Source organism: Rousettus aegyptiacus, unplaced genomic scaffold (assembly GCF_014176215.1).
Source record: "Rousettus aegyptiacus isolate mRouAeg1 unplaced genomic scaffold, mRouAeg1.p scaffold_m13_p_1, whole genome shotgun sequence".
NCBI classification, from domain to species: Eukaryota; Metazoa; Chordata; class Mammalia; order Chiroptera; family Pteropodidae; genus Rousettus; species Rousettus aegyptiacus.
In genome coordinates, this window is record NW_023416284.1 from 26128668 (window position 1) to 26153858 (window position 25191).

A 25191-nucleotide genomic window follows, 5' to 3' on the forward strand; every position below is an offset into this window, starting at 1 on the left:
GGAAGAGCCAGCCAGAGGATGCCAACCTGTCCCAGCTCTGTCCCCTGGGCTGGGCATGGGCCCCAAATTTCAGCCAGACATGATGGGCCAAGGTGCTCCAGAAAGTGGCTGCCAGTCTGGCCTCTCTGCTAGGGTGTTTATAGAGGCCCAAGCCAGCCAGCTCCTGTGTACCATCTATATTTATATATATGGAGAAACTGAGGCCCCAGAGGGGGCCAGAGGCAATCTATAGTCTTTATTCGTTGCACGAATGAAGTCACGTTCTGGTTCTGGAAGACACAATCAGACCCCAGCTCCAGGCTCCTTCCCACTGTCTCCTCCCTCCCTCAGCTCTGCTTTCTCAAGAGCAGGTATCTGTGTGAGGACCCCTGGGGAAGGCCAAGGCAGCTTGGGGGTCAAGCTGTGCTGGGCTTCCAGCCCCAGCTCTGTCACTTATTCACTGTGTGATCCTGAGCAAGTGTTTCCCTCTCTAGGCCACATCTCCTCAACTGGAATATGGGGACAGTTCTTCAGGTACCTGGAACACAAGATGTTCTCTGTCAGACTAAGTATGTCTGTTCAGCTGTATTGAGTATCTAGGGTGAGGAAACTCCCAGCCAGAGCATAACGGCAAGAGGAGGTGAAGTTCAGGGGCTTTTTAAACAGCATCTACCAAATGGAACTGGTCAAAGCTGGAGATCTGCCTTCTCTTCTCTTTTCAGGAAAGATGCTGGGGAGACCAACAGGTCAGGGATGGATGTGCTAGGGCTTTGGGAGTCTTACTGGGTACAGTCTGGGGACTTTGGTGACATGGTATCTCAATGTTTGTTTACTATGAATTTCTACTATTCGTTTACTGTCTTTAGACAGTGCTACGAAAAAAATAAATAAATAAAGCAGGGTAAGGGGAGAAAGCGTGGGGATGGGGCTATCATTTTGGAGAAGGGGTGGTTGGGGAAAGCTTCTCCAAGAAAGTGATATTTCAACAGAGAGCTGGATGAGCAAGGAAGCAATAAATAGGCAGAGAAAACAGCAAAGTAAGTACAAAGCTTGGCGGTGGAAATACATTTGGTATGTTTCAGGAATGGCAAGAACATCAGAATGCTGGAGCCCAGTGATGGGGGGCCATAGGGGAGATCAAATTCAAGAGGTGGGGCAGGGGGCCCGATCTCACAGCGCCTTCCATGGTGGACTTGCTGAGGGTTTGGACTTTTGCCCTCTAAGTGTAATGGGAAGTCAGTAGAGAGTTTTGAGGAGAGTGATGGTTTCTGGCTATGCATTGTAGGAGGATCACTCTGGCTCCTATGAAGAGAGTGGGTTACAGTGGGGCCAGAGTGGAGGCAGGGAGACCAGTCGGGGGTGAGAAGGTGGTGGCTTAGTCAGGATGATGAGCTGTGGTTTGTTCAGGGATATATTCTGAAGGTAGTTCCAATAGAAATTTCTAAAGGATGGGATGTGGAGGTCGAGGGAAAGGAGAGTCAAGGGTAACCCTTAGATATTTGGCCCAAGTCCCTGGGTGGAAGCTGGTGCCATTACTGAGATGGAGAGATTGGAAAGGAGCAAGATTTGAGGGCAAATTGAGTTTGTTTTTGGACATATTTGGTTTGAGAGGCCAGTAGACCCCCAAGGAGAGATGTTGAGTGGGCAGTGGGACATGTGAGCTAGACTCTGGGAAGAGGCTGCCACATCGTCACATCTGCTAAATGGCAAAAGCTATTGTGATAAAGGGGTGGGGACAGGATTAAAAGTATTTTCTCCCCCCAACCCCCCATTTGTATTTTTAAGGAAATGCATTTTTAAATTTAGTTTAGAATTAGTTTGTTATTACCCATGTTTATTCTGAAAAATATTAGGAAATGCAAAAGCAAAACAAAAGCCAGAGCAGACTTAACTTTGCCACCCAGCAATAAGTCTTGCTGGCTCTCGGTATGCAGTATATAAAAACGTCTACATTTTAAAAAATTGTAATCACACTGCCCTTAAGATTTTATAATCTGCTCTTTTCACTTAACCTATTGTGAAGCAGACATTTATCCATGTGTAACTATTGGCATGGAACAAAAAGTGTTTAGAAAAAAATTCTTTGAAACACCCAGTGGGCGGCTCACTTACCCAAGGATCGGAGGTCAGCTGAGCAATGAGACTGAAGGATTTCTGTCTAGGATTGGAGTGAAGGCCCATTCAGATTTGGCTGCAGCCCTTCCCAGAGGATGGGGCTAGGTGAGGTGACTTCAGGGAGGACCCTTATGCCCCGGAGCCCTGTGTCAGTGGCAGTCCCCATTCCCAGTGGATGTGGCCACTGCGTTTTCTGTAGTTAATTATTGAACAGGAGGAGCTGGTGCTCTCCCCCACGCCATAGGTCTTCGCTGACTTAGCTCTTGCCTGGAACTGGCCAGGGAGGCCTCCTCCTCCTTCATTCATTCAAAACCCTTTACTGACATCTGTCACTTACTTCCTCTGCCCAGGGGCATGTGTTGGCATGCAGCTCTATACTTGCTCTCCAAGCAGGCCAGGTGCCCCTCTCCAAGGAGGTATAAGTGGGCCAGGGTGGAGCCATGCCCTTTCCATGTCTTTCCTCTTGTCAGCCCCTGTTTTACAGACGAGGTAGGTAACTTTCCCAGGGCCACACACACAACAGGACTGGTATCTGAACCTAGGTCTCTCTGATTCCAAATCCAAGCCCCTGCCACCACAAAACATGAACACAAATAAAGCTGTACAGAAAGCAACTTGGGACACATACAGGGAGCCCAGCATTGAGAGGGAACAGTAGGGTAGGGGGCATCCTAAAGGGCTCCTCAGAGCAGGGAGCGTGTGTGAACAGTCTCAGCAGGCTACAGTGATGAGGTGTTTTAGGCAGAATGCAGAGTCAGCAGTCCCAGGTGGGAAGACTCTGGGGACATTTGGGGAAGGCTATAGGTCAGTCCTAAGGGACGTGTTTCCAGAGAAGTCGATCCCCTCAGGCATCTCTTTCAGGCCATGTGCATGTCTAGCACATCCCCGTCCCAAAGAGGAGCCCTTCCGGGAATCCAGCCATGTTCCCTTTTGCTGCATTTGCAACTGTACCTCTCATCCTGCCTCCCTTGCTTCGTATTCCTGAGGCTTCTCTCCTCATGCCCTTTCCCCTCTGCCCATCCACCGGGAAGTTAGGAACCCTAGCTCTAATCTCCCCTGTCCTGGACATACTGGATGACCTTGGACAATGCCTTTTCCTCTCTGGGCCTCAGTTTTCACATGTGTGCAGTTGGGTTGAGAAACGTGGTGGAGGAGTTGGGTTCTAAGGTTCCTTCCATATCTGAACATCTGGCCACTCATTAGCTTCCCAGTGCCCTCGGAGGCAAGGGCGGGTAGAGTTCCAGGCCTCCATAGCATGGCTCCCTGCTGCCTGATTCCGCTCCCTATACCCTCTTCCTGTCTGCATCCTACTCTCCCTACTTGTCCTCCTTGATCCTCTTTCCTTCCATAGCCATCTCATTATTTAATTCCTTGAGAGCTCAGAAAGGTAGGGGTAATTGTCCCCGTTCTGCAGATGAGGCTATACTTCTGCCACCTGGGCCATCATGGGGAAGGGGGCACCTCCCTCAGCTGCTCACCTTCCCTGATCCCCTGGCTGACCTCTGGGGCACTTCTCTCAAGACTATCTTAAAACTAAGGCAGGGACCGAGGCCACCACTCATGAATGGCTGAGCCTAGAGGTTTTGCCTGATTGTGGGACCGTGGGCCAGTGTGTTCACACAGCTAGCCCAGACTGACCTACCACTCACAGTTGAGTGACCACTTCTTTGAGCTACAGCCTCCATCAAGGGCAGTTGAGAGGGCTGAAAGGTGTCTCTGAGCTCAGTTGCCCAGAGCTTGGGGACTTCTCCCTTTGGCACCCAGCAGAGAGGCACAACTCCAGGAAACTCTGATTCATTTATCTGCTTTCCAGATAATTCTTCCCAAATAACGTCTCCCTACTCCTCTGACTCAACAGCCACCTGTTCGGTCTCCTCAGCTGTCCCGTCCATCCAGTCTAACCCTTCCTTCCACGCTTCAATTGCAGATTTTTGCTGGTGTTCAGCTGCCTGGTGCTGTCCGTGCTTTCCACTATCCAGGAGCACCAGGAACTTGCCAATGAGTGTCTCCTCATCTTGGTGAGTGCTGGAGTCCCTGGCTCAGGGAGGCTGTGTGAAGTAGCATCTCAGAGATTAGGGTGAAACTGGAGAGAGGCTTCTCATACCATGGCTCGGAAAGTGGGTTTCTGTGCTATGTTCTTCGAGCTGGTGGCTGCCCCTCTCTGGGCTTCATCCCTTGCTTTATAGCAGGTGTCAGGAGACCGCCTGCCTCTATGCCAGGGCTTATGATGGGCCCAGAGAGAAAGTGAGTAGGTCCCACTCCTCAGGATCCAGACTGCTAATTCTGCCCTTAGAGAGATGTTTGCCGTTCCCCCCACCCCCTCCTAAAAAGAAGCATCTTGGAGGGGGGCAGTTGACAGTCACACTTTATGTCACCTGGTCAGGGTTTGAGAGTCTGGGATGACTGGGAGGGGGTAGGTGGGGTGAGGAGAAAAACCCAAACAGCTCGTGGGTATAGGAAGGGAGGGCAGACTTGGGCTTTCAGTCTCTTTGGAAGGGGTCACCTGCCTTCCAGAATCTTCAGGTTCATCCAGGTTCATCCAGGAGAGGTGGTCTGAGGAAATCCTAGGACCCCTAACTCAGGGACTCCGGGCTGTTTCTGGGCTGTGTGACCTGGGCCTCGGTCCTAGAGAATGGGGAGAACTCAGGCCTCTGGCCCCACAGGAGTTTGTGATGATCGTGGTGTTTGGCCTGGAGTACATCATCCGCGTCTGGTCCGCTGGATGCTGCTGCCGCTACCGAGGATGGCAGGGCCGCTTCCGCTTTGCCAGAAAACCCTTCTGTGTCATCGGTAATAAGGCCTGGTTCCTGTGCCTGACCCTTGACCCCAACCCTGACCCAGACCCTGGCTTCCGACACAGACTCAACGGACCGATTCCCTCCACAGCCCCACGATCCCAGGAATCCCCGACCTCGGGTTCCTGACATGGGGTGGGTTGGCTCCCTGGCGCTGGCTGTGACCTCGCCATCCCCACCCCTTCAGACTTCATCGTGTTCGTGGCCTCAGTGGCTGTCATCGCCGCGGGCACGCAGGGCAACATCTTCGCCACGTCTGCGTTGCGCAGCATGCGCTTCCTGCAGATCCTGCGCATGGTGCGCATGGACCGCCGCGGCGGCACCTGGAAGCTGCTGGGCTCCGTGGTTTACGCGCACAGCAAGGTGAGGCCGGCTGGGGGGCGTATGTGGACGAGGCCAGGTTCGGCCCGAGCAGGGAGGGCAAGGCTACAGTGGAGCCAGGGGGAGGGAGGCCGGGCGGAGGCAGGGCCTGGGGTGGTTGGACTAGGTCTCCAAGGAGCAGCAAAAGGTGCGGGCAGAAGCTGGGCCGGGGAGCGGCCTACGAGTCAGGACCGGGCCAGGAGGCGGGGCCTGAGGGCTAGAGCGAGAGGGTATCACTTCGAAGCTTCTGGGTTCGGGGGTCAACATGCGCAGCAAAGTTGTGGGGCAGAGGCGTGTCTGAGGGTGGAATGTGGGCGGGGCTAGATATGCGGCCAGATCAAAGCCCGAAAGTGGGGTTTGGGGGGCGGGACAAAATGGGCTTGCGCCGAGGGAGTGGTGGTGGGTAGGGTGCGGGAGGACGGAGGCCTGAGCGTGGTGTCTGGACCGTGGAGGGCAGGGCCGGGGGCGTGCCCTGCGGTCTTGAGAAGGCCTGACCATTTAGGGAAGACGGGGCAGGGTCTCCTTGAAGGGAGGAGCTGAGAAAGAAAGGCTGACTGAGAACTCGGAGATACGGGGTATTTTTATCCCCTTCCAGAACACCTCCCCTAGGCAATTCTGGGAACCTTTCACCTCCCCACCTCCCCCAGCTGGGCACAGCGTTCCTTACTTCCTCACGCCCTTCCGCCTCGGTCCTCCCTGTGGTCTCACCCGTTGCTGCCCCCGCAGGAGCTGATCACCGCCTGGTACATTGGGTTCCTGGTGCTCATCTTTGCCTCCTTCCTGGTCTATCTGGCCGAGAAAGACGCCAACTCTGACTTCTCCTCCTACGCCGACTCGCTCTGGTGGGGAACGGTGCGTAAGGGTCTACGCAGAGCCTCCCTTCTCCTAGGACTGCCCCGGGACCATTGTGACCTATTCAGGGTTGAGTGGGCTTGTCCCTGACCTCTCGGCTAGGGCTGGGACCCCTATGACCAGCCTGTATGCTAGACCCCCAGTTTGCCCTAGTGGACCGACTTACGCTATCTAGACCCCCATCTCAGGCCCTTGTGACCAGCAGGGCGTGGGAGAGGGGATATGTTTATGCCTCTAACCAGTCCCTGTGACAAGTTCTTGAGACCAGCCCCTCGTGGGCAACCATGGGGGCCTCTTCCTTCATGATCAGGCTTTCATCAGCCTGTGCCCCCCAACAGGCTCCTGTGGGTGGCCCCTGTGACCAGCCCTGTGAGTAACCCATTTATGTCCCCAGATTACACTGACGACCATCGGCTATGGTGACAAGACGCCTCACACGTGGCTGGGCAGGGTCCTGGCTGCTGGCTTCGCCTTACTAGGCATCTCTTTCTTTGCCTTGCCTGCTGTGAGTTCCCCTCCACCTAGGATCACCCAGCCTGGGGCAGAGGGGGCCTGGGGGCAGAGCCTGCGAAGCCCCTATCCTGCATTAGTGGCGGTGGGCACCTCAGATGGGCAGAGATTGCCTTTTTTTGTTCCCTGCCACCACCATCACATTCCCACAATCATGCCTATCCCCTTAGGGCATCCTGGGATCTGGCTTTGCCCTGAAGGTGCAGGAGCAGCACCGGCAGAAGCACTTTGAGAAGCGGAGGATGCCAGCGGCCAACCTCATCCAGGTACGAGATGCCCAGGAAGGCCCTGAACTGAACTGGTGTGTCAACACAGTATGCTGACCCTTGTGTGCCAGGTGGACAGGTGTGCCAGGCCCAGACCTGGGGCCACGGGGAGGAGTTTAACTTTCCCCTAAGAACAATGTGGAACCACTGACAGGTCTGAAGTAGGGGAGTGGGGATTGTAATTAGATTCGTGTTTTGAAAAGTGGCGAATGGATTGGAGGGTGACCCAGGCATGTGGGGAAGACCACGTAAGAGACTGTGGCAACAGTCTGGGTGAGGCAGGGTGCTGGGTGACATGGACTAGGGTTACAACAGGAGATGGAAAGAAATGGGCATATTCTGCATATTTAGGAGGTATAATTTGTGACACCAGGCATGAGGGAGAGGAGAAGGGGGTGGCAGGTGACTTCCAGGTTTCTGGCTTGCCCACCTAGATGGTCCATGGCCCTGCTCCGTGGAATTATGGTACCAGATTAGGGAGATGAAGAATGTGAGTTTGGCTGGAGCATGTGGAGTCTGAGGGGTTTCCGAGCCCCTGTGTGACAATGTTGAGGTGGCAACTGGATGTACAGGTGTGCTGCTGAGAGGAGAAGGACAGACAGGGCAGAGAAGGTGTGGAGCCATTGCATGTAGACAGTAATGAAGCCCTACGTACGGATGAGCTCACCCAACGGGGAGAGGAAAGAGAGAAAAGAGAAGATGGCCCAGACCTGGGCTTTTGGGAACCTCAAATTTTTGTGGCTGGGCAGCCAAAGTTGAGCCGGCCAAGGAGAAAGAGAAGCAGTAGTCAGAGGGGTGGGTAAAAACCAGGAGTGTGTGGCCTCAGTTTCCCCCACTGTGTTGAGGCATTCTGACAGGACATAGGCTGGCAAGGGCTCTGATTTATGTGGCTCTGTGACTCAGCCTTGGTTTCTCCCTGGTCAGGGGTGGGTGCAAGAGACACCCCTTCGGGAAACAGTTCAAGGAATGCTGGCACAGCCGACATTGGCCTGCTCCCCAGCATGCCACCCTCTGACCACCCCCTCACCCCAAGTCTGACTCAACCCCTCCTTATCTTTCCTCCCCAGGGTGGAACCCTGCTCCCCATCCCTACTATCTCCAGCCACCAGCCCAGCCTTTCGTTCTCAGTGTCCTCTGGGGCACAATGGCCACTGTCCCCTGGGAGCTGGCCTTCCAAGGGGCATTGCAGGGGCAGGCGGCTGGCACTGTCCATTCCGAGAGACAGCTGGTATTGTGGTGCCCATAATTAATGAGACAGTCTGGCAGCTGCTCCCCAGCCCAAGCCAGGGGCCTAGGCAAGCAGGAAGTAAAAATATTCCTGTCCAGGGAGGGTGCCTGGCTGGTGAAGTCAGCATTGGGCAGTTCCTTAAGGACAGGAGGCACCCACAGAAGGGGGGGCACCAAGGGTCGCTTCTGCTTTGTCTTGCCCGGCAGCTTCCATGCCTCTCTGCTCTTGCTGATCGCCCCACTCACAGTCCCTCCCTGGTTCTTCTCCTTACCTGGAGGGAGGGAGACAGTCCTTCCTCAACCCTCCTGCTGAGGAAACCCTGTGAGTTTAGGGATGCTGAGGGATTGGTAGGTGACGCTCTGTCCTCCCCTCCTCAACTGCACGGGCATTGACAGGCAGCTGGGCAAGACAGGGTGGGGTTTTTATTAATAATAATGATTCACTCAGTCAGCATTCGTTCCCTGAACATTTGCAGAACACCTACCATGTGCCAGAGGATACATTGGTGAACAAGACACAGCTTACAGCCTAGGAGGAGAGGTGTTGATCAAATACACAATGACTAGATATCTATCAGCTGTGGTAAGGAAAATGACAGGAGAGTTTAGCAAGGGACCTCGGCACTAAGTGCCAACTATGTGCCAGCCACTACGTTTGGCGTTTCGTATACAATCCTCACACTAACCAGTCAGGTTAAGTAGTATTACATCCACTTTGCAGATGAGGTACTTATAAGGGGCACAGCTAGAATTGGAAACCTATGTCTGCCTGACAACAGAACCCCAGCTCTTAACTCCTGCACTCTAAGACCCCTGGCTCTGAGGCTGATCTGCTCATGACTTTGGGAATGAATATCTCTCTAGGCCACCATTTCTTTGGCTGGACCTCCTGGTTGGTGGCTATGGAATTGGAACTGGCTTCTGGCTGTGTATACCCTTCAGCTGGCCCAAGGCCTGGGTTGTCTCAGGGGCAGAGGGCTGGTGGGGGCTGAGAAGCCTCGCTAATGCCTCCTCTTTCCCTTTCCCTTCCCACATACCACCAGGCTGCATGGCGCCTGTACTCTACCGACACAAGTCGGGCCTACCTGACAGCCACCTGGTACTACTACGACAGTATCCTCCCATCCTTCAGGTAGGCCCTGCTGCATGGGGGGCGGGGGGGGGGGGAGGCGAGGAAGGGAGGGCTGACAGTAATGCCCCTTGAGGACAGGTGGCTGGGACTCAGCCCTGGGGGGTGGGAAAGGGATGATGGTTCCCAAGGGAGCATCTGGGGGCTGGCTCTGCAGATTCTACCTAACTCAGAGCCTAGAGTGTCCTCTCTCCTACTCTCTGTGCCCGGGGAAGGCAGTGGACATTGGACACAGGGCATGGGGTGGAGCCTTGCCCCTCCGACTCAGCCCTGTGTCTTAGAGTGTGCATGCTCACCGAGAGTTGATGCCACTCAGGGCAGTAACGCAGCCAGTTCATCTCCCCTCAGTCTGAGTTGGAGGCAGTGTTAGCCCTTGCCAGTCGGTATATTGGATCTGGGTGGAGAAAGTGTGTGATGGGCAAGAACAAGTGTGCCAGAGTTGGGTACAAGGGCCCACACAGCACCTCTCTGCATAAATATATACCTACTTTGGCTGTGCCAGGAAGCAGCCTTTGGCCCAGAAGTGGGTTCACCCATCTGGCCCAGGCCTGGGTAAGACTGCAAAGGGTGTGGCTCCACACAGAGGATTGTTAATAGTGTCATCGAGGCTCATGTGGCCAGGTGCCTGGCCGGGCCCTCGGGTGGGAATGAAGACCGTGCGGCACGGCTCTGTCCCGTGGGCAGGCTGTCATCAAGGCGGGCCAGGCTGCTGTGCTCAGCGCTTCTTCAGGTGCTTTTTTTTTTTTTTTTGCCTCATTAGTTCTCCAAGAGCAGCTGTTGCGTGATCCCACTCATTCTTACACCTGGCTATCCCCCTCCCTGCCCCTCTCAGCCCAGGGGCTTCCCTGGGGAGCTGAGAAGGGTGGGGGGGGGCTCCCAGAATCACACTGGTTCCTCTCCATCTCTCCACCTGGCAAAGGCACGTTCCCATGTCAGAGACAGGGAGGGTGATTAGATTAGAAGAAGCCTCCCTTTCCATCAGTAGCCCTAAGACTTAAGGCCAGACCTTGGGGTGTGAGGCAGAGGTTGGTTTGTTAGGAATTTGGTGGGTGTGAGAGAGAGGAAAGATTTTGGGGTAGAGTGGTTTTGGGTCCTCTGGTAAGAGATACACAGCTTGGTTTGGAGATTCTGGGTCCACTGGGCCTCCTGCTCTTTGGACCTCAGTTTCCTCATCTATATGATGGGAAGGCAGAAAGGGGAGACATCCTCCATGGGTTATGGAAACAGGAAACAGGCGGGAGAGTTAGGAAGAAGCTGTCTTAAATCTAGTCTCCAAGAAGCCAGAGCTGCAGGGGAAAGAAGCTGGGCTAGCTACCCTATCAAGTCTCCCTCCTCGGCCTCAGTTTCCCCCTAAATCTAGAGTCAGATCTGGAGGGCGAGGATTTCAGGGCTGCCGCTGGCCTCCAGGCTTGATGGGCAGAGTAAGCTGGATTTGAGCTCCCACTTACTCCCCTGTGACAGTGCCCTGGAGTCGTGCCCAGCCTATACGACCTTGGTATCCCCGAGGATTTCCCAGGAACTGATTGTAGAAAGGGAGGGAGAAAGGCTAGTCTCTCCCACCCTGCACCTCTGCCTCCTGGGCTGGGGTGTTTGCTGAGCACCTTTAGAGGGGCAGGGCCTGGCAAGATCTGAGCTCAGGAGCTCAGTTCCCAGCAGGTGATGGGGTGGTGCCAGGGCCCTGCCTGCTGCTGATGGCGCCCTCTCCTGCAGAGAGCTGGCCCTCTTGTTTGAGCACGTGCAACGGGCCCGCAATGGGGGCCTACGGCCCCTGGAGGTGCGGCGGGCGCCGGTACCTGATGGAGCACCCTCCCGTTACCCGCCCGTTGCCACCTGCCACCGGCCGGGCAGCGCCTCCTTCTGCCCTGGGGAAAGGTAGGGGCCCTCTGGGGCTGCCGCCTCCTCTTGCTTCTCCTCCTCTTCTTCCATTCTCTGTCTCATCCTCTCTCAGACCTGCCTCCGGCCACTATATGGGTGTCTGGGCCTGTTCTGGGGACTCCCAGGCCTTGTCATGAGGCCCAGTCAGTTGTCGTCGGACAGTCTGACAGGTACAGACTGAGAGCCTCTCTGGAGAAACCAGGCTGGACTCACCTTTTTGTCACCTGGGAGAGTGGGGGATTTGTCCACATCATCCTTTCCTGTCACCTCCTCCGTTCATTCCATTGTCCTCTTTCTTTCTGTTTCCACATCCCCCTCTCTCTTTCATCTCTGTACCCCCATCCCTCCTGGGAAGCTGGAGAGAGGAGGAGGCCGCTGGGCACAGGTGCTTACGGCTCAGGTAATTGTGGGCACCATCCTGGGGTATGAGGGCAGGGACCCCCTCCCCCACCATGTTCCTCTAGAAGGGGCTTCACACTGAATTCACCTCTTGGGAACGAGATGCCAGCTGGAAAGAGAGCTCTGTGACTAAGAACTGTTGTAGGACCTACGTAAACTCAACCAATGACTAATGCTCTTGTCTTGTGTAACCCTTGTCCACAGCTTTGCTGATCCCAGAGGATCCTCCTGGGATTCTCCCACAATGCCTTTCTTCCTTGCTGAAGGACATTTTGCTACTCCCAACAGTCTCTTTCCCCTTGACCTAACTCTTTTGGAGCTTTCACATCTTGAAAGAACAAAGAAAGAACAATGCTTACCCCACATAAATGTTCATAATAATGGAAATTTCAGGCTTATTTGGATAAGGGAGGGCCCCTAACAGTAAGGGAAAGTGGCTGCCCCTGTGGAGGTGTAGCTTTGGGGTCAGAGATTCAACCCCCCATCACCCATTTCTCCCGTCCCGTACCCATCTCTTTGTTTCGTCTCATCTTCACACATCATCCCTGCATCAGCCAGCTGGACATGTGGGCCTTGAGCCTCAGATGTGATGCTAAGCCCCTGGTCCAGAACAAGGGTGAGGAGAAGAGGTGAGCCACTCAGTGGTCGGGAGATAGAGGTGCATTGAAAGCTTGCCTCTGCCACCTGAGGCTTTTTGTCCTTGAGAAAGTCATCAAGTCACTTCTAGCCTCTGGGGAAAACATCAGCAATGTTTAAGCTGATCAGGAGCTCTTGGTTTTCTGGGTTTCTGGGCTGAAAATCCTGGGAAACAGGGAGGAGGTGGTTTTGGTGCAAAGGATGCTTGGAGCAGCATTCTTTCCTGGTTCGCAGTGAGAACACTTATGGCCAAGGACTGCACAGGAAGTGCGTGGAGAGGCAGAGCCCTCCAGGTCAGGGCTGGAGGGAGAGGAAGTAGCACTGGCCAGGCCAGGCTGGCAGATCCCTGGGAGAGAGCATTCATGGTGTGGCCCCCATTCAGACTCTCTGTTACTGCCTGAAGGCTGTCATTATTATCTCCATCCCCGTCCAACCCTGTCCTCCAGGCAGAAACTCACAGTTTTGGCATTTTTGCAACCCTGCCCAGCTGAGCCAGGGTGCTCTGTAGCTTCCAGTTTGCTCTGGTCTCACCTTGCCTGACTAGGAAGGCTCTGGGAGTGAACATTAGCTTGGAGCCCAGCACCTGTACCACCCCTCACAACTGCTTTGGGTCTCTGGGCTCCCCAAGGCCTAGGAACAAATTATTGCTGAGTGCTTGGCCATTGTTAACTCTCAACCTTATGTCTTGTCTGCCCTAGAGTATCTGCATGGCTAGGGCTCATGGTGATGGTGGTGGAGTGTCTCTTCTACTGAGGGCCCCAGGTGGCTGAGATGTGACTTCTAGGAGATCAGGAACTGGGCTTAGAACAAATGTCTGTACCCTTAATCTTGGCTGTCTGGGCCCTATGGAAGGGACCACACACACACACACACACACACACACTTCATTCTCACAGCTTTAGTGGTGCTTGTGGATAGATCCAAGCTGAGCACATTCCCAGGACTATAAGGAGCAGGTCTTCCTGGAGGATGGCATTGTCAGAGCCAGAGCCTCCTCTCTCTGGCATTTCGCGATGAAGTGCTAAAGCAGTGTTTCTTAAAGCATGGTCTACTAATCTCTTGCATTAGCCTCCTGTGGGGTATTTGTTGAAAATGCAGGTAGCTGGACCTCTCCACAATCCTCCAGAAGGAGAATCTCTAGAGAAGAGGCACAGAATTCTGCAAATTTAACCTACCTCCCAGGAGATCCTCATGCAAAGCTAGAGAACCTCTGCAATCTGAGAACGTGGCTGGAGGATGATTTGGGTGGTGATGGGGGCTTCTCTCCCACCAGCAACAGGAAGGTGGCCCCATCTTGGCAGCTCCCCATTCTCTGCCCACCCGTCTCCTTCCCACTAACCTGTTTGTGTCTTGTTCTCAACTTTCCAGCCAGATGTTTAGTAATAAACGGAGTTTCTTTCGGATCCACGCCAGCTGGAGACCGAGGTACCCCCTTACCTGCTCCTCCTGTCCCCACTCCTCCTTGCCCCACCTAGTTCAGGGGCTGGAGAGGGGGACAGGATGGGCCTAGGACAAGGTGCATGTGCCTGCCGCCTGCCATCTGCCTTGGGGCCCCTTTGAGCCCTTGCCTTCCTGTGGATGCCTCTGCTAAGTCTAGGGGCATGGGCCTGGTGCCTAGTCTGCCAGAAGGAACACTTACAGGAGCCTCGGGATGAATTCTGGCTCTGCCACTGATCTGTTTTGTGATCTTGGCCAAATTGCTTCCCTTCTCTGGACCTCAGTTTCCCATCTGTAGAAAGGGAAGATTGAACTAGAGGCTCTCTGAGGGTCCCTCCCACTCTGACTTTATCTGGGCCTTGAGTTTAGCTTCCCCTCTGCCCACCTCAGGACCTGGCAGATGTCTGAAGGAGCTGAGATTGGCACCTCCCTCACTAACTGCAGAGCCTGGCATTTTTAGCTGCATCACCACTACCTTCCTTGGTACCTGCCCCATGCCAGGCCCAGCACTGGGAACACAGTGATTAATAAAACATGGTGCCCGGAGAATTGCAAAGACTAATTGCTATTTGGTGTGATGAATGCAACAACAGGAGGACGGAGAGGAGCTGTGGAGCCGGGTCAGGCACTTCCCACCCCAGGAGGCCTAAAAAAGGAAGAGACGTGAGAGAGGGCATTCTAGGCCAAAGAAGTGGCAAGGTGAGGAGCTGAGAGAGAGCACAGCAATGACAAAGGACCAGGCAGCCCGCATGGCCGGATCTGAGCGGGAGGTCAGGAGCTGAGGTTGGGGGCAGAGCTGGGTCATGAAGAACCCAAAAGCCCAGTGTGAGCCTCATTCTGTTGGTGCTGCCCAGCAGCTTGGGCTCATGGAATCCTGGGATTCCCCAAAGTGCCTCTGGAGTCTTGTGGATTGGGGGACCCATGAGTAGGAAATGAGTGACAGAAGTCTTGGCTGCAATACCCAGAGGCAGTGTTTCTTAGAAATGTTGGCTCTGGATCTGAACCTGGCCAGCAGGTTCCCTAGCTAGGGAACCTTGGGCATAAGCCTTTTGTGCCTGTTTCCTTACATGTAAAATGTGGATGATAATAGGAGCTGCTTCCATTCAAACTGGGCCTGCTCATAAGAAATGCTATATAATGTTGGCCTCATTTGGTTTGGCATGTCCAGGAGTTAAGATCTCTCTTTAAAAAAGAGCTTCGAAACCACGTCTAGGAAATGGGAACACACTGAAGGGTTAAACCGAGGAGTCTCCTGGTCAGATTTGCCCCTTTGCAAGATGACTTTGGCTGTGTGGGCGTGGTGGGTAGGAATGGCAAAGCCAGGGCAGAGGGGCCAATGATGGGGCTGTTTCCACAGTCCTGAAGAGGGGGCTGTATGCAGCACCAGAAGGGGTAGGTGGCCTCTCTTCTCCCCATGACCTTGGCCTTTGGTAGGCAGATGGTGGGTCCTTAAAGAAATTCCTGGTGGAAGTGAGTATGGGGTTGGGTCCAGCAAGGCAGTCAGAGGGCAGCCTGTGCCCAGAGCTTGCCCTTGCCCATAGGACAGCCACCGTCAAGCACACACCATCCATCTCCCAGGCACCAATGGAACCCTTAGATCAGAGTCTCTTCGGCACTGTTGACATTTTGGGTTGGATAATTCTTTGATGTTGGGAGCTGTCACATGCAATATAGGATGCCAGGAGCATTCCCCAGGGTAACCAAAAGTGTCTCCAGATACTTTGCCAAATGTCTGCTAGTGAGCAAAATCACTCCACCCTCTGTTAAGAACTACTCCCATAGACCCTCTCCTGATTGCTTGTTCCAGTCCTCGCTCAATCCACAGGAGCTCTGTGACCTTGGGCAAATCATTTCACCTCCCTCCACATCTATAGAATCGGGATGGAAAATATGGAAGCCACCATGCGAAGTGGCTGAGCGAGCTGAGGCAGTTGGACAGGACCTCGCATGTTTGAAGGCACCTGGGAAGGGAAGGTGCTCTTTCAATGTCTACCGTGTGCCAGGTTTCTTTCCATTTTCTTTGAGCTTTTCAGCATCAGAAAGGCTGACGTGAGCCATTTTCTAGGCCCTGCCCAAGGAGCTGAAACCAGGGCCACCCCTGGGAAAACAGTGCCTTCTTACATTGAAGAGGAACACAGACCTCTGGCTGGCTGGAAAGTTACAGAACCCACAACCCTGGCCAGAAACTCCTTCAACCATCACAGAATCAGAGCTGGAAAGGGACCTTTTGAGGCCTCTAGTATAAGCCCCTAGACCCGTTCCTCCATAAATCCTGCTGAGTGCAGGCTCAGTCTTGCTTGCATACTTCTGGTGACAGGGAGGTCACCCTCTTATCCAAGAATACCATTGGAGTGATGTGCTGGGCGCGAGATCCGGAGTTCCAGGCCCTTGGCTGAATGTCAGGGCCTTGTCCGCCTCCCTTTCTCTCCCCTTTGGAGGAGTGAAGGACAGAGGGGGTTGCACGCACCGGGCGGGTGTGGGGGTGCTTGCCAGCATGAGGAGAGCTCAAAGGAATGGCTCTGCAGAGGGAAGTTTGCGAGAGCCAACCTCAAACTGGTTGGAATCTTTGGGATGTGTTGAGGGGATACTGGGCCAGCAAACAGCATGCTAGATTGCAGTAGCCACCCCTGTCCTGCCCTTCTGATTTCAGGGCTCCAATCCTTGACCTATAACCTCTCCCCTCTGGGCAGAGGTCCCTACCTATAAGGATGGCCCCACATCCTGGCTGCCTTCCCGAAGGTGCCCCTGGTTTCAAGATCTTCCATACCTCAGTACCTTGGCTCTATACCCTATACCCCATGCCCAGGGCATGGGGGAACCTGCCTCCCACCCAGCCCTGAAACCAGAATCTGTCCTCTGCTCCACCCTTGATCTGAAAGTCTCTGAGAGTAGGTGACATAGTCTTCTCCCCCAGTTCCTGCTCCACCCCAGGCCTCCTCTGGGACTGGCTGGTGCTCTTCTGAGCCAGGGCCCCAGACATTTGGGGTGGAAGGGCCCTGAACCTGCCTGCAAGGGGCCCTTCAAGTGGCGAGCCACAGCAGGGAGGCAGCGGTGACACCCACAGGGCATGGGATGGGGGACGTTTGCATAGGTCCTACTCCAGTGATAACATGGTCTCTGACCCTCTTGGACACAGGGTTACTCTTACCAGGTATCTGTTAACAAGAGTTTGTCCTGGGGAACTTGAGGCCTCCCCCCGCACCTGTCTTCCTCCAAGGTTTGGGGGATGTGGTGGGGAGTGGGGTGTGGAAAGGGAAGTCTGAGCACACATAGACATACACTTGTGTGCTCACATGAGCACAGGTGTGTAAGTGCTGTTCACTGGGGCTCAGAAGGCAGTGTGTGGGGTGTGGGGCTGTGCAGGGAGATGCTATGGTTACATGGGCAGGATGTCAGTCCAGGTGAGCTGAGTTCAGGCAGGGGAGACCACAGAACAGGTTAGAGACCCTCACTGGGAGTAGGGGAACCAGGCATGTCCTGAGCATACATGTGGGTCCAGGGGCTAAACCCACAGGGCCAAGACCCCTCAGCAGGCCAGTATACCTCCAGGGGCACTATGTATACTGATGTCTGTGTGATGGAGACCTTTGGAATTTTGCAGTGCACTACCTGTGCTGCCGTATCAATCGGGTCCTAAAGCCCTGATCTGACCAACATGGGATCAGATAGCTCCACCAGTGGGGAAAGGAGGAAGATATAAATTGACACACATACACACGTCAACATATGTACATGCACCAGTACCTGTGTACCCACAGTTACATGTGTGCATACAAACACACATACACACCCTCCCTCAACTCCACATGGCCTGCCCCTGTGTATAGCTGGCCAGGTGAGCTGCTCTATCCCTCAGCAGCCTGCCTGTGCCCAGACTGGGTACCACCTCCATCCACCCACCTGCCTGGGCCAAGCCAGCTCCCCTGTCCTCCTGTCTGTCTTTGACTCCTTTCTGGGGTTTCACTCACTCCTTCCACTCTGACATCTGTCTCCTGTGCACTCCTTATCTGTCTGGGCAATGAGGGGTGGGAGGTGAGGTGGGAGAGGAATTGCCCAGACTGACCCTGGATCAGCTTCTTGTAGGAATCAGGCCCTCCCTACCACACCCTTATCCCATCCCAGGAAGTTACACATGGTGGAGAACCAAGACCCAATAGCCACCCTCAATTCCTAAGCCATCTGTGTCCCCCCTCACGCCCACCCTGGCTCTGGCTAACTTGGCTCTCTCCCCCACCCGCCCTGCCCTGCCAGCAGCCGGATGGGCATCAAAGACCGCATTCGCATGGGCAGTTCCCAGCGGCGGACGGGCCCCTCCAAGCAGCACCTGGCACCGCCACCAATGGCCACCTCCCCGAGCAGCGAGCAGGTGGGTGAGGCCACCAGCCCCACCAAAGTGCAGAAGAGCTGGAGCTTCAATGACCGCACCCGCTTCCGGGCCTCACTGAGACTCAAACCCCGAGCTTCTGCTGAGGGTGAGCCCCTGGGGTCTGGGGCCCAGGGCCTGCTGAGGGTGGCAGGGTGGGCACGGAGTCCAGGCTGGGGGGTGGAGAGACTTGGTTCTAGTCCCGACTATGCAACTGATTGACCATCTTTGGGTACCGATCTTTTGGTCTGTAAAATGGGTATCATGTATCATGATACCTGCTTTTCTGGGCTCTAGGCTGTTTGAGAATCAAATGAGCATGCAGAGGGTGGCACTTGGTAGTGGTTAAGGGCACAGGCTTTGGAGCCAGGCTGTGTCGGTTTGAATCCTGGCTTTGCCATTTGTCTTGGCACATCTCCCTGGACCTCATTTTTCTCCATCTGTAAAATGGGGACAGTAGTAGTACTTGCTTCATAAGATTGCTGTGAGGATTATAAGAGATTATCCATAGAAGGTGAACAGAAGAGTTTTTGCAACATATAGTAAGCACTCAGCAACAGCTAGCTGCATTACAAATGTGCTTTGGATGGAGCAGGAGTCTATACTTGCTGAGCCCCGACTGCGTATTGCCTCGCACTGGATTATCTAGTTTACTTCTCCTACACTGGAAAGTAGATTCTGTTTTTATCCCCATTTCACAGATGTGGAGACTGAGTTCTCTCAGCTAGTCAGTGGCAGAGTTGCTGCTCTCAACCAGGTCTGTCCGATCCGTAGTCCACATTCCCCGCCCCACCCATCTTCAGCCAGCCTAGCCTGTGGATATGACGCTGTGAACCCGGGGCGGGAGGTGGGTGTCACTTTTTAACCAGTCATAGAGGTCACTTTTTGAGTTCTAGCTCTGCTCCTAACTTGTGCTATGATTTAGGCAAGATATTGCCCCTTTCTGTGCCTTGGTGTCTCTCTTAGAAAGTGAGAGGTTTGGACCAAGTCCCCTGGAAGGGTTCTCTCAGCTTTGACATGCTTCAGACCCCTGAATGGGAAAAGGAGGGGTGGGTAGACAAGGATGGAGGATGGGGACGGGAAGCCCCTTCGGCCCTGGAGGGAGGCAACCCAGCTAAGCTGCCTCTGTCTGGGTCATGTCAGCCTCCAAGGTGCTGCTGGCTGACAACTCAGTGAGCCCTTTCCTAGAAAGTTATAGAAGCCAATAAACCTGTCTTTGGGAGGTGATGACCCTTGGGAGCCTGGGCATGGCTGGTGCCTGGAGCCTCTTCTGCCGAAGAAGCTGCCTGGCCTCCCCCACCTCCTGCCCCTATGGGGCTGAACAGCACCACCTCTCTGTGCAGTGCACCAGTCTTGGAAAAGCAGTTTCTCTTATCCGGAGGGAGAACGACTTGATTTAAGGATTTCCCCGGTAGCAGAGCTAGGCAATGGAAACTGGCCCCTTGAGCTTTCTTCCCTCTTGGCTGAAGGATAAGACTGTGTATGATTACGTGCAGAGGCTGCAAGCTCCTTTTCTCTGGGACTCACTGTTCTGCGTGGTGGGACTAGTGGGGCTTTCTCCAGGGCTCTGTGCCGTTTGCCCCGGGGCCAAACCAGATGTGCCCTAAAGCAGCTCCCACATCCAGCCAGCAGGCGGGTGTTTATTCCAACTCAGCATAGGGAGATGGGCATGCGACAAATGAGATTTCTGCCCTGGGTAGGGCAGCAAGCAAGGCTGGAACTTGGTCTGCCTTGTGCCCCTAGAAAGGTTCTGGGACGTTTCTGGGCCTCTGTCTCCCTGTCGGGACCTCTAAGGGTCGTTAGGCACATGGTGGTGGGGGAGGGAGTAGTCCTTTCTGCTGCTACCACCTGGGCCCCCTGACTTTCCAGAGGGCCCCTCGGAGGATGTGGCAGAGGAGAAGAGCTACCAGTGTGAGCTCACAGTGGACGAAGTCATGCCCGCTGTGAAGACGGTCATCCGCTCCGTCAGGTGAGACTGAGACCTGAGGTGCTCCTCACATCCATCTGCTGCCCACTGCTGCTCCCCATCTGGGGCTTGCCCTCATGGCAGACCTGGCCTAACTCCCGGGCACACCAGCTGCTGCCCGCCTGGCACCCTTGTCGGTGCCTGGCTGGCGGGGACCCTGGAGTGTACGTGGGGTAGGGAGGTGGCATATGGCTCCTAGCAGGGTTTGCTTATACTCTTACACCCAGAGGACTGGCTGGGTGGGCAGGGGGCACGGCTGCCCATCACGATCCCTTTCCTCGCACCCACAGTGTCCTCTCTGCTTCTCTCTCCTCTTGCTCAATTTATGTCAGGCTTTTATTTCTCTCTCTCTAGCTACGTATCAGCATCTGCCTGCTTCTCCCTGCGTCTTTGTCTTAAGTGCCTGTTCCCTCTATCTATATGCCTCGAACTTTCTCTTCTTGGGTATCTTGACCTCAGCCTCTCTGTCTTTCCAGGACTTCCTCTAGAACAGTGGTTTTCAAACCACAGGTACCAACAATTTGAAATCAACTTAGTGAAAGCAATTTAGTGGGCCATGGTCAGCATTAAAAAAAGAATAGAATAGAAAATATCAGCGTGCATCCTGGTAGTAAGGGTAAATAATATTTATGAAACAATGTTTCAGTTATGTGTTTGTGTGCATGTTTGTGTATAGTGGTTTCTGATGTAAAATATATTTCTTATGGTGGACTTGGTCAAAAAGCTTGAAAGTCCTTGCCCTACTGGCTCTACTGGCTGTCTCCTTGCTTTGACAGTTAAGGGGGGACCAGAGTCTCCTAAACCCTTTAACCATGGCTCAGCCATGGATCTAACCCCCAAGCTCCTTGGCATGGAGTCCTGGCCTGGTCTCCATCTTCAGCCTGCAGCTCTAGCTCCAAAGGCCCCTTTACCTCCAGGTCTTCCAGACTCACCTCCTCTCTTCCCTGGCTGACGCACCTGCCCACAAGCCTCTTCCCTTTGTGTTCATTTTTAAATCAGTCAACTGTACACCCCCACCCTGAGAATCTGAGGCCTCTCCCCACTGTCTTTTTGTATATCCTGTCTCTCCCCTCCAAGTGACTAGTTTCTGGAACACAGTGCCTGAGCTGCCACCTGGTCCAGGTCAACACTCCGTGGCCATCCCACAGACCCTTCACACTCAGCATGCCCCCAAACTATCCCTCCTCCCACCATCCATGGGAGTCATCCTGGACTCAGACTTTGGAGCCTTTCAGTCCCTTTCAGTCCTGAATTGCTCAAAGTTGTCCTGTAGCTCAACCCCACTGTCCCCTTCCAGCTCAGGGCCATCCCCTCGAGCTGGTCTTCCTGCCAGTTTCTTTCAGGGAGTAAGCCTCAGGTTCTCAGCTTCATCCCTCCCTCCATGGCTAGCAGAATGGTCATGCTAAAGCAGAGTACACCACCTGCCCCCTTCCCCAATGCCCCAACCTACCTTTGCACAATCTCTGCCAGGGATTCAGGGCTTGCCAGAGTATGCTCCCCCAGCCTCCCTTCTCAAGGAAGTCTCTTTCCCTGTTTTCTCATATGCCCCGCCCCCTCCTGTGAATTAACACTTTTCCTTCCCTTCCTGCTCTGGCTACTTTGAACTGACCCTCACTCACACACCTCCATGCCTCCCGTGTCCAGAAATTCCCCTTTTATCTCCGTCTTTTTGCACTGGGACCGGAAAGTACTATTCTCAAGACTTGTCCCCTGACTTTCCCAGCCGAGGTCTCCCTTCTCATGCTCCCCAGCCCTCTTTTTCCATTCTTTGACATGGCTATCCCCCCATAATTGTCTGTGCCCTCTGTCTCCCACCTCAGACAAGGCTTCCAGAGGCCAGGGATTGGATCTGATGCTCTTTTGGGTATCAAGGGTCCAGCACAGCCAGTATTTGTGGAGTTAATGCAAAAATATCTTTCTTTAAGCTGTCATCAGCAACAGGGTTCACAGATGCCTGCCCTGTGTCCCATCTAGCAGAGAGCAACCAAGCCCAGACCCCTTCCCTCCCAGGCTAATGCGACTGCAGATATAGGCACATGAAAGAAAAATGCCAAGCAAGCCTAGAGGGTCCTGGGACAGGAGCATGGTGGGCAGACCAGGAGACCCAGCGGAGACTGTTTGTAGTGGCCCAAGCAGGAGGTGCCCCGGTGCTGAACAGGAGCTAGCAAAGAGATAGAGAGGGGCTGGAAAAGAATACCTTCCCTCTGAGAACCCCTCCCCCGACAGGATCCTGAAGTTCCTGGTGGCCAAAAGGAAATTCAAGGAGACCCTGCGACCGTACGACGTGAAGGACGTCATCGAGCAGTACTCAGCTGGGCATCTGGACATGCTGGGCCGGATCAAGAGCCTGCAGGCTCGGTGCGTGCGCCCGCCCCGGACGGGGGAGCGGGGCAGGGAGGCCGCCACCCCAGACTGCGCGCAAGGGCCGCAGGCCCGAGCCTGTCCGCCGGTGCTCGAACGAAGCTCCGAGCGCCCCCTAGGGGCCGCTGCGGGAGCTGGAGTTTCTCGTGGCTGAGCCCAGATCCCGCACCTACTTTGAACCTGAAGAACGAACCAGTTGGCAGGTCCTCTGTGAGAACCATATTGACATGTACGCCTTAGGGGACGTCTTTGGAATGTTTCTTGGTCCAAAAATAACAGGCCTAAAATAATCAGTGACTCCTCATTTCCCAAGAGGATAAGAAAATTATCCTCAATGCTGCCTACCTCTTGCTCCTGGAATCTGGCACTTCTCTCTGCCCAGCATATACGAAGAATTCTCACATCAAGACCCTAATCACCTACACCTTTCCCTTCTCCTGTGGCCTGAATTCTCACTGCCTTTCATTCATTTGTTCTCTCCAGAAATAATCATTGGGTATTTGTTACTTGACAGACTGGGAATATGCTGGAAAGCAAAACAGATTCCCTGCCCTCATGGAGCCTTTGTTCTAGTGGAAGGAGAACAGCTGATAAATAAGTGAAACTAGGATATGTCAGATGATGATAAATGCTAAAGAAAAAAATAAGGACTAGGGCGTTGGGGTTTGCGATTTTAAATAGGAGAGGTGATATTTGAGAAAAACTGAAGGTGAGGCTGTTTAAATAGTTTCCAGAGGGAAGAGCAAGTGCCAAATTATTGAGATGGGCAGGGGCTTGGGTGTCGTTTAAGAGTCAGCAAGGAGCCCAGTGTTCCTGTCCTGGTGTGAGAGAAGCAGCAGATGAGGTTAGGAGGTTAATGACACTTAGACTGTATAAAGCCCTGCAAAGATGTTGGCATTCATCCAGGGTGCAATACAAGCATTGGAGGGCTTTGAGCAAAGGACTCACAAGATCTGAGTGATATTTTTAAAAGGATCACCCCAGTGCTGAGTTGAGAATGGCCTATGAGGGAGCTAGGGTGGAAGCAGGGAGACAAACAAGAATGCTACTTCAGACATCCAGGCAAGAGATGATGGATGATGGGGACTTGGACCAGGGTGGTGGCAGTGGAGGTGGGAAGAAATGGTCAGGTTCTAGATATATTTTGAAGATAGAGTTGATAGGGTTTTCTGATGGGGCATAAGAGAAAAAAAAAAGTCAATAGTGAAGTCAAAGCTTTGGGCTTGAGCAAGAAGAAAAAGTTGCTGTCTATTGACAAGGGAAGGCAATGAGTGGAGCCAGTTTAAATCAGGAAAGTTGAGATGTGTTGGGTTTGTGATGCCTATCAGACATCTAAATGGAGTGTTAATCTGGCAGTTAGAGGAGTGTGGAGTTTGCAGGGAGGTATGGGCTGGAGATAAAGATTTCTTGTTAACAGTGTATAGAGGAGTTAAACATCTGGAACCGAAGACATCACTTAGAGTAAATGGAGAACAGAGGTCCCAGGAATGAGCCATGAGTCCTGCAATGTTTATAGGTTGTGGAGATAGAGGAGGAACCAACAAAGAAGGCTGAGAATCAGTGAGGTGTAGAACAAGGAGAGGGTGGTGTTTGGGAATCCGAAGGAAAGTGCAGGAAGAAGGGGTGCTCGGATGTGACCAGCGCCGCTAATAGGTCAAATATAATGAGAATTGGGAGGTGATCATCAAATTTAGCAACATAGAGATCATTTGGGATCTCGACACAGTAGTTTTGGTGAAGTGGTGGAATGAAAGCCTGATTAGGGTAGGCTTTGGAGAGAATAGGAGAATAGAAGAGAAATTGGAGCTAGAAGGTAGAAATAACACTTTCAAGAATTTTGCTTTAAAGGATAGCAGAAAAATAAGGCGGGTCCAGCTTCAGCTTTGTCCACATTATAATTCACATTTCCACTGTCTTTCCCTCTTTTCCCAGTCCACCATTTCCCACCTTTCCTCCCATTAAGCAGTTTTACTTGTCATGCTCGAGTGTGGTGCCTTTGCTTGGCTAGTTGGAAAACCCTGAAAGCAGTGGCCGGGTCCCTCCACCCATTCGGTCTCCATTTGGCAGGGCAAAATTGTCCCTTTTCTCAGATTGCCTCTCTCACTGGTGCAGGCTGTATCTCCCCTTTCGTCAGGCTACCTCCAGTTCTTGTGGGAGGGAGGGGTGGAATGTGTCCGGGCCCTTTGACAGTTCTCTTTCTCCACAGGGTGGACCAGATTGTGGGCAGGGGTCCCGGGGACCGGAAGGCGCGGGAGAAAGGCGACAAGGGGCCCTCGGACACGGAGGCGGTGGATGAAATCAGTATGATGGGACGCGTGGTCAAGGTGGAGAAGCAGGTGAGTATGCGAGGGCGTTTCATAGGTGTAGCAGAGCTAGTCGTCGACCGTCGACCGAGAGGCTCTGGAAGGCCACCGGGACAAGCCCGAGGGGAGGGTGCGCTTCTTGGAGCCGCAGCCCAGAGCACCCATTGGCGGAGGAGGCCCAAGCAGGGTTCAGGCATCCACTGCCTCGCACACCCCAACCCCAGCCTTTCAGGATTTGCCCCGCCCTTCAGGAAGCCCGCCCACTCCTGCTAAACGGCCGCGATAAACCCACCCTTTCCTGCCAAACCCTGCTCCAGGTCTCATAAACTCCTCTAAGTCCTACCTACTTCATTTAACCCCGCCTCCGTTGTCTCTTGATCTTTGGCAATATCCCAACCAGTCACAAATAAATTTTGTTCGGGAATAAGCCTCAGGTTCCCAGCTTCGTCCCGCCCTCCAGCCAAGCTTCGCCTTTCTTGTCGCACCTCCTCCGGGAGCAGCCGCGTTTCCCAGATGCGCTGGTCCCGGGACAAGGCCCGCCTCCCAGACGAATCCCGTCTCCGGTCCCGCCTAGACCCCGCCTCCTAGCCGCGCGCCTCCCAAGCCCCACCTCCAGCC

The 25191-nt window shown here is 53.8% G+C and overlaps 1 protein-coding gene across 2 annotated transcripts in view; it reads left to right on the forward strand.

Annotated features, from left to right (window-relative positions):
* Positions 1 to 25191, forward strand: part of KCNQ4 (potassium voltage-gated channel subfamily Q member 4) — a 57009-nt gene that overhangs the window by 26118 nt on the left and 5700 nt on the right. Inside the window, exons 2-13 of one of the 2 annotated variants that reach the window (XM_016140035.2) lie at positions 4022 to 4112; positions 4758 to 4884; positions 5077 to 5252; positions 5976 to 6101; positions 6496 to 6606; positions 6782 to 6877; positions 9148 to 9236; positions 10944 to 11105; positions 17832 to 18052; positions 19813 to 19912; positions 22136 to 22267; positions 24477 to 24606. In XM_016140035.2, the coding sequence (XP_015995521.2) occupies positions 4022 to 4112; positions 4758 to 4884; positions 5077 to 5252; positions 5976 to 6101; positions 6496 to 6606; positions 6782 to 6877; positions 9148 to 9236; positions 10944 to 11105; positions 17832 to 18052; positions 19813 to 19912; positions 22136 to 22267; positions 24477 to 24606 (1561 nt within the window). Of the gene's footprint in view, positions 1 to 4021; positions 4113 to 4757; positions 4885 to 5076; positions 5253 to 5975; positions 6102 to 6495; positions 6607 to 6781; positions 6878 to 9147; positions 9237 to 10943; positions 11106 to 17831; positions 18053 to 19812; positions 19913 to 22135; positions 22268 to 24476; position 25191 lie in introns of those variants that run through there. The other variant, XM_036232571.1, reaches the window with a different exon arrangement.